Source organism: Physeter macrocephalus, chromosome 10 (genome assembly GCF_002837175.3).
Source record: "Physeter macrocephalus isolate SW-GA chromosome 10, ASM283717v5, whole genome shotgun sequence".
Lineage (NCBI taxonomy): Eukaryota > Metazoa > Chordata > Mammalia > Artiodactyla > Physeteridae > Physeter > Physeter macrocephalus.
In genome coordinates this window covers 75,783,677-75,793,204 of record NC_041223.1, presented here as the reverse complement: position 1 = coordinate 75,793,204, position 9,528 = coordinate 75,783,677, and the positions used below count along the sequence as shown (strand labels likewise).

At 31.1% G+C, this 9,528-nt stretch overlaps 1 protein-coding gene across 2 annotated transcripts in view; it reads left to right on the top strand.

Moving 5' to 3' along the window:
• Nucleotides 1–9,528, top strand: part of EYS (eyes shut homolog) — a 1,767,714-nt gene that overhangs the window by 540,250 nt on the left and 1,217,936 nt on the right. For both annotated transcript variants that reach the window (XM_024133056.1, XM_024133057.1), the window contains exons 15-16: nucleotides 8,246–8,342; nucleotides 8,532–8,633. In XM_024133056.1, the coding sequence (XP_023988824.1) occupies nucleotides 8,246–8,342; nucleotides 8,532–8,633 (199 nt within the window). The remainder of the gene's footprint in view (nucleotides 1–8,245; nucleotides 8,343–8,531; nucleotides 8,634–9,528) is intronic.

The following is a 9,528-nucleotide window of genomic DNA, read 5'->3' as shown; positions in this document are numbered from 1 at the left end:
ATATTTATATAATTATAAATATAATTATATTATAATATATTTTGTATATAATTATAAATATAATAATATAATATATTATATATAATATATGTCATATTATATAAAATAATATATAATGATATTAAAAAACAATATATGTTATATTACATAGCATATGTTAGATAATGATATATGTTATATTATAATAATAGAGTTAACATATTATATATAATAATATAATATATATTATACGTATATAATATACTAAAAATATCATAAAATATCATTATAATTTACATTATATTATTTATAATAATATTATAAATTATGTATTATATAGCAATATAATAATATATTTAATATGCTAAATATGTTATCAATATAATGTATATAATATATATTTTATATAATATATTATATATAACATAATATATTACAAATTATTATATAATATAGAAGATATTACAGAGAAAACAGAATGAACTTTTTGGCCAACCCAATATTATTATAAGATATAGTATATTATATATAATATGTATTATAATATATAATATATAGTAATATAATATATAGTATATCTTCCATTATTATTAAATTAAATTGTATATTATATTATATTATATTATTATATATTATAATATGATATACATTATTTTAATATAATAATATAAAAAATTATATACATATTATTATGTTATATATTATATAAAGTTATATTATTATATAATACATAATATATAATATATGTTATATAATATTTTATATTGTATATTGCATATATGTTTAATATATTATTTATATATAAATATATAAGTATACATATAAATGTTTTATATATAAACATATTTTATATATGTTTTTCATATAAACATATTTATAACATAACTATTGTAAAAATGTTTACTTACTATTGCCTTTACTGGTATTCTTCAACCTCTGTAGCAGATCAAAGCTAAAGTCTGCAGCATTAAAAAACTACCTTAGAATATTAAAAAGAGGTCGACTATGGGATACCTTAAGCACTATGTGTGATTTAATTTTATAGCTATTAGTTAAACTAAGTTCTATTTCAGAGCCGTCATATCATTTCTTAAAGAAAATATTCTGATCAAATTCTATTTTTAAAAATACTGAAATTGTAAACCACAAAGAATCCCAAGACTTAACACCTTAGACAGAGGATTTGAAAGGTGCACTAGGACTCTTTTTAAGTTGTTGGTGTTTGTCAAGTGACTAGAATATGGCAGGTTCATGAGAAAAGAGTGTTAAGGCTTAACATCTGAGAGGTGAGCATCCACATTTCTGAAATTTTGTTCACAACTTTTAATCAGTTTATAAATTTTATCACAGTTTAAATATAGGTATAAATAAAATCCCAGAGCTTTGGTGATAATGTAACTACATACTAGACAACTAAATTATAAATGGCATTAAAATTTACCTTGAAGTTGGTAATTCCCTGGCAGTTCAGTGGTTAGGACTCTGTGCTTTCACTGCTTGAGGGCCCAGGTTCTATCCCTGTTCAGGGAACTAAGCCTCATGGCCAAATATTAATAATAATAATAATAAAGTTAATACTTTGATTTATGCCAAATCGATTGCTCAGCTGGTAAAATATTTTGGTTCATGTGACTGAAACTTGTAGGCAAAACAACAATCTAATCCATTTGGTCCAATATTAGCTACTGTAGTAAAACACCAGAATTACTATGATCATGTTTTGCAACAGAAAGTAAGGGCAATCCTTCTGCCTTCTGATTAGACCTGAGGTGAGTTAATTTGTTCCCTATGAACACTGAACATTTTCTATTGGAAAATAGGCAGAGAATAATAATCCTATTTGTTTAAACAATTTATCTGATTAAAAAATCAGTGCTTTAATAAATATAAAAATAGTGAACAGAAAGACATATAATTTTATAAGATTGCTAGAAACAAATGTGCTTTATTCTCGGTCCCTCTATAGTGTTAGCCTAGGTGATTTAGTGTGCAATCAATTTACACAGCTCAAAATTTATTTTATACTACATATGTTTTTTGCTTCTCTAAACTGTGCTCTGTACACCACACATGTGAATCTTGCAACTACATGTTGCTAGTGTTTTAGATATCTAAAAATTGTATTCCTTATTAACTGAGTCAACAAACATATGGATTTCCTACCATGTGTCAAGTCTTGAGATAGGTTCTGGAGAAATTAAAAGTGGCAATGACACGGCCTCAAGGATTTTAAGTTCAAGGAAGAGAAACATAATTTAACTAAGCATTAGAGTTTGAAGTAGTAAGAGCTTTCCCATTTACAACAGAGATATGCACAAGCAAAGAGGATTTGTGGATGTACACCTCAGTATTCTCGCTGACTGTGACAACTCTGAGTTATGTGGCAAATGATTTCTAAGAGACTCTCCACCAGCCTGGGACCTTGGTTGTCCACAGCAATAACCTTCTCACTAAACCACTCTCTTCCTTCTTTTATTTCCCCACCCCCTTGCAATAATCCCTGGGACCTCAAACAAGGTACTTGCATGCAAATCATTTATCTCAATTCTTATTGCAGAATAACTCAAGCTAAGACACAGAGCAAATCCCATCCTTTTGGCAATTATGGTTGATTCAGGGGTAGGCATGGACATGGAATAGTCCCAGACAGAACCTTTCCCTGGAACTGATGCTGAGAGCAGCTTTCTCTTTCTGCCAATGTTTCAGTTGGTGCAGCCAACACCATGTTCCTGTCACATGGAGATCTATATGATGGAGGAGAGGAGTGTGTGCAAAACAACGTGTCCTGGAAGTTCCTATAGTTTTTTCTTTAATTCTGCAAACTACCTGGTACCCTTACTAGTTAAGCTACCTGTAAATCCCATTTCTTATCAAAGTTAGCATTTTTGTGTATACTGTATGTGATCAAGAGTAATGTCTAATGCATAACTGTGAAAGGAAAGAGCTAATTAAGTAGGAGAGGTTGAATAAACTGAGTTCAACTTCAGGCTGGTAGAAATGGAGTATAAAAATGACATGAGGATTACAGAGGTACAGGTGACTTTGGATGAACTGCATGTGAAAGTCCACATGTATAGCACACAGTAGAGTCTCTGTGTTAGCATATATGTGTATATACAGTGAGGGACATAAAATATTGCATTCTTAAAATTATTTTCTAATATTTTCTAAGATTCTTTCTCTTTTTACTTTGAATTATTTCTGTTTATAGGTAAGAACATCACCCTATCAAATATTTCTTTTTAAAATTTATTTTATTGAAGTATAGTTAATTTACAATGTGCTAATTTCTACTGTACAGTAAAGTGATTCAGTTACATGTATGTGTGTGTGTATATACTGAGTTCAACTTCAGGCTGGTAGAAATGGAGTATAAAAATGACATGAGGATTACAGAGGTACAGGTGACTTTGGATGAACTGCATGTGAAAGTCCACATGTATAGCACACAGTAGAGTCTCTGTGTTAGCATATATGTGTATATACAGTGAGGGACATAAAATATTGCATTCTTAAAATTATTTTCTAATATTTTCTAAGATTCTTTCTCTTTTTACTTTGAATTATTTCTGTTTATAGGTAAGAACATCACCCTATCAAATATTTCTTTTTAAAATTTATTTTATTGAAGTATAGTTAATTTACAATGTGCTAATTTCTACTGTACAGTAAAGTGATTCAGTTACATGTATGTGTGTGTGTATATATATATATATTATTTTTCATATTATTTTCCATTATGGTTTATCACAAGATATTGACTATCATTTTCTATGCTATACAGTAGGATGTTGTTTTTTATCTGTTCTATATATATTAGTTTACATCTGCTAACCCCAAGCTCCCAATCCCTCCCTCCCCCAACCCCCCAAAATATTTCTAATTTAATTTAAAGGGCTTAGTTTCCAAATGTAGCCACTTCATCCATAGGTCTCCAAGGTGAAAGAAGCAACAGTTTCTTTAAATGAACTTTATGAAGGTCTAAAATGTGGAAAGGACTCCTTCGCTACAATACAAGGATTCACTTGTAGTGAAGGGAAGAGTCGGATAATTTATGTGTGTTATTGATTTACAATTGGGATTCTAAGTTTGATGGATTTCTATTACAAGAGGAGGTGAGCAGTTGTATTTAAACATGTCTATTAATCCCGTATATATACTATCTTTATGGTAAAGCCACGTTACCTGAGGTGCATAATTCTGAGCACCAAATAAATGTGTCACTTGATGAATGGTTTGTCTAAATTAAAAATTACTCCTTTTGACAATTAAAAACATGTGCTCATGTAGTAGTGTATATCTATTAGGTTTAAATAGCTGTTGAAATTTATGTCCGGAAAATTCTTCAAAGAAAATATATATTATTGCCAATTAACTTTAAAATATGTCAAATTTTTATTACATTTAAAAACATTAGCTTTTACACTCATTTTCTAAAAGTTTACTTTAAAATCATGTTAAAAAACAGGGTCTATTGAAAATATTACTTTTATCTTTTCATATATCATTGTTTTTAAAGTTAAGTCTGCATCTATTTAGTAATATTGGCTAATTTTTAAAGAAATTATTAATATTTGTATTATGTCATTTACAAAATAAAGAAAGCAATATTTTTTTTCCTGACTTGCCAAGAAAAATCTCTTTGTTTCCATAAAGTTTTAAAATCTAGGGAAATTAAAATTTTAATTAAAGAGAAATAAAAATTTCTAATGCTTTTGCAAATAATTTTCATATTTTATTTATTTATTTGTTTGTTTATTGGCTACGTTGGGTTTTAGTTGCAGCACATGGAACGTATGCGGGATTTTTAGTTGTGGCACACTGTCTTCTTTCTAGTTATCGCATGCGGGTTTTCTCTTCTCTAGTTGCAGCACGCAGGCTGCAGAGCACGTGGGCTCTGTAGTTGTGGCATGCAGGCTCCAGAGCACGTGGGCTGTGTAGTTGGCGGCATGTGGGCTCTCTGGCCAAGGTGCAAGAGTTCAGTAGTTGTGGCGCGCAGGCTTAGCTGCCCTGCAGCATGTGAGATCTTAGTTGCCCCACCAGGGATCCAACCATCTTCCCCTGCATTGGAAGGCAGATTCTTTACCACTGGATCACCAAGGAATTCCTGAAAATAATTCATTTTAATACTTTTTTTTGTTTGTCTTAAAATGTATGGTTTTTACACTACATTGTTTGAATACATGGAAAATACACTCTAATTGTCACTATTTACTTCATTTCTCATTACTCCAGCTGATATTACTTCTAATGTGAGAGTTGTCAAATATAGCCCTGAATGATAAAATGCTTACTAAAAAGGTTTTATGAAAACCTAACTATTGTTAGTGTACTTTGTTCTATGCCATCCCCTCCAGAGAATAAAGTATAAAAAGGCTACATTTGTTAGAACTGAGAAAATATTAAGTGATTAAAAATACTATACCTGTAATCTACATTGATTTAGTTCTGGATTTGAGCAGTAGTTTGAGTAACTAATTTAAATGTAAAAATGGGATTTATTAATCAGTCACATGCATTTGCTGCAACAATCACAGGTAAGACAGTATAAGAAAAACATCAAGAGAACATTTGTTTGAGAATTGCTCATTATTTGTGTGTGAAGAACTCTATTGCAGTTAATAAAATAGAGTTAGCTGAATAGATCTGGAGAGGAATAAACGGGAGAGGAATAGCATAGAATTAATTCATTGTACTTTAAGTTTTGGCAGACTTTTAGCTGTCACTGCATATATTCAGAACAAATATCCTTCACATGAATATGTATCAATTTCTAAAACCAAGGACTATGGAAAATTTTGTTTGGAACAACGTATATATACATCTCACTCCTTTAAATCCCCCAAACTTACACTTTCCCTGCAAAGCTTTGGCTTATTTTAAATGCGATCCACATCTACTTTATTTTTTCTCCCAATGTCCACGGCATTTCAGCAATCTCATTTCCTCAGTCCATTGACATATGTTGCTAGGTGGTAACAAAACTCCATCTCAGAAATGTCAAACTAAATGTATGAGGCAAGATCACGGAAAACAAGGTTATCCTGTGAGCTGTCCAAGTTCCCAGGTGCTGAATGTTCTGATCCATCAGTCCAGCTGAACTCAGGGAGGCACACTGCAGTCCTCTAGCTGGTCAGCGCCCCTGAGTTCCAGTGCCACAAAAGGACATTTCTAAAAAACAACTTAAGGTCAAAATGCCCTGTGTCCCAGATAACACTAGTTATGCTAAAAGTAGAAATGGTGGAATGCATCCAACTTTCTAAATCTTTAACTTGAAAAAAAATTAACTACAGTAAAATATTTAAGGAAATAGCTTATTATTTATTTATAACTGTACTATGACATTTACAATTTAATATAACAGTAATAGTGATTGATGAATTGTGTTGAAATGTGTTGCAATAATAACTTGTTCACCTAATATTACAGATCCATATTAACTTGGAAATAACTAATTTATAATAACAAAATTTTGTTCTGGATGCTGAGGATACAATATCTACTGCATGAATAAAATTAGAAGCATGCAACTTCAGAGTTTAACTTGAAAGATTTGATAATTGAGAAAGAAAAAGTAACACAAATTAATACCAGTGCTTTTCCAGAAGACTGCCTGGTCTGCTAGTCACGTAGACATTCTAGGTTTCTTATTAGTGTTTCTTTCATGGGACATCTTTGTTCCATCTTTCTACTTTTAACCTATTGTTGTCTCTATATGTAAAGGGAATTTCTTTTAGATATCATGTAGTCCTGTTATTTTATTTAGTCTGATTGTTTCTGCCTTTTAACTGAAATGTTTTTTTAAACATCATATTTAATGTAATTATTGCTATATATGGCTTTAAATAAATTGTCTTGCTATTTGCTTTTTACTTGTCATATCTGTACTTTGTTCCTTTATACTTGCTTCCTTTTGGATTATGTCATTTTAAGTTTTCATATTATCTCCTGCTGAGGAGGCAGCCATATTTCACAAGGCATAGTATCAACTTCCCAAACTCTAACTGGAAGTGGCTTTGACCTTTGACCTGATGGCAGACACTACAGAGAATGGCAGGGGCTTGTGGCATGGTGTGATGTGAAAAGATAAATCTGGCCAGTCTCAGGTTATTTAATGGGAATCTGAGTAAGGAAATGTGAAGAGAATTTTCCACTCAGCAGTAAGTGCTGAAGCTGAAAGGTCATGATATAGAGACAAGGGAAACTGTGCTACATTATCTGCATGACAATATTACAATATTGTAATGACAATATTAAAAGAATCTGACACTTTCAACATGAAGAGATATTTGCAGACAGAATGAGGAAGAGAAATTTTATGAGAAGGTACAATGGAAGCAAGATGGCCATTCATGGGTAGATAGACCATCCTCTCTTTCCCATATTTCTCAATTCCAATCCCGGTCTATGTGTATGCCACTAATAAAGTTTTCTTAGGGTAACTTGAATGATCTTCTGTTCCTCAAACTAAAAAATCTGAGTAGATATTGACATTATAATGTCACTTCAATTATATGGTGCTTAGTTATAGCACTGAAAAAGTAAGAGAAAAGAAAATCCTCAAAAATATTAGCAAGAAAAATATAAAAATAATATCAGCAGTAAAAAATATATATATAGTTATACTTAGTTATTCTATAACCATGGAAATAATTGTTTAAATGGTCATCATAAATATTAAAATATTTAATGTATTTTAAATAGTGATATAAATTTGATTCTTTTCTGACACAAATATGTTGAAATAATTACAACAGACTCTTTTATAAGTCTATAATTTTATTTCCATTTTTTCTTTGCTTTTTTTAAAACATAACTGGCACGTGTTTGAATGGATGACTGATTATTTAGCTATGAATCAAAAGCAGTTAAATTTGCCTCATCTGCTAACTGCTTTGAATAAATCTGATCATTGAAGCTCATTTTTACTTTAAGATTGGTCATCACATTAATTCATTTGCTTTCCAGATAGTTTCAGTTTTTTTTGTTCAAACACTTAAAGACCTTAAAACAACAACATTAGCATTAAGTCTATTTCCACAGGAGATTTAGTAAAGTAGTCCTCCCTTGATTCTTTCATTTGAACTCATTAATTAGAAACTAGCATAATTTTATTCAGACATTACTTGAAATAGAGTAGTATGAGAACTCAGAGATGAGGTGTTTTCTCCCTCCCATTTTTTTTTCATAACTTCCATTATGAGCATATTTTCCAGACTCTTTACTACTGATTCCAATTCTCTACCCATCTCCTCTCTTTTTGCAGGATTTAAAGGTGAACACTGTGAAATTAATATGAATGAGTGCTTCCCCCTTCCTTGTCAGAACTGTGGTGACTGCAAAGTTGGGGTCAACAATTTCAGGTATAGAAAACCAAAAAACATCTATATACATGTTCATGCATCTAGATGTATCCAAATGTATGTATATTTATAATGTCAATGGACACATTGAACAACACTTGTGCTTATTAACAATTTGCTGTGCTATGGTTATTTGAATTTTCATCTTTAAAATTTTACAGTGGAGTTATTAATTTTCTTGTTTAAAAGGAGTGTTTGCAGACCTGGGATTTCTGCACCTCTATGTGAAACTAATGAGTATTCCTCTAAACCTTGCCAAAATAATGGAATTTCTGTGGATCTGACAAGTAGGTTAGAGGCTACATTTTTTTTCTGAATCAGTTATTTTATATGTAAAATATAACAAATAATAAAGGAAACACACATGTACCCATTATTCAACTTAAGAAGCTGAACATTGCTGATACTCTTCTGTTTGTCCTCAAGTACTCCTCCACTCTCCGACCCAATTATATTGAATATCCTGAATTTATATTTATTGCCCTTGCCTTTAGTATACATAAATTAACTATTTGTATGTATGCCTGAACAAAACACTCTTTAGTTTGCATATTAATATAATTGAGATAATATTGTGTATCGTTTTCCGAAACAATCCATTTTGTTGAAGATGACATTTCTGTATTATCTGTTAGTGCATGTGTCTGTTGCTCATTTTTGTGTGTGTGTGTGTGTTAATTTTACTTTTATTTTATTTTTTTTAACATCTTTATTAGAGTATAACTGTTTTACAATGGTGTGTTAGTTTCTGCTTTACAACAAAGTGAATCAGTTATACATATACATATGTTCCCATATCTCTTCCCTCTTGCGTCACCCTCCCTCCCACCCTCCCTATCCCACCCCTCTAGGTGGTCACAAAGCACAGAGCTGATCTCCCTGTGCTATGCGGCTGCTTCCCACTAGCTATCTATTTTACATTTGGTAGTGTATATATGTCCATGCCACTCTCTCACTTTGTCACAGCTTACCCTTTCCCCTCCCAATATCCTCATGTCCATGCTATAGTAGGTCTGTGTTTTATTCCCGTCCTACCACTAATCTCTTCATAACATTTTTTTTCTTAGATTCCATATATATGTGTTAGCATACAGTAATTGTTTTTCTCCTTCTGACTTACTTCACTCTGTATGACAGACTCTAGGTCCATCCACCTCACTACAATAACTCAATTTCGTTTCTTTTT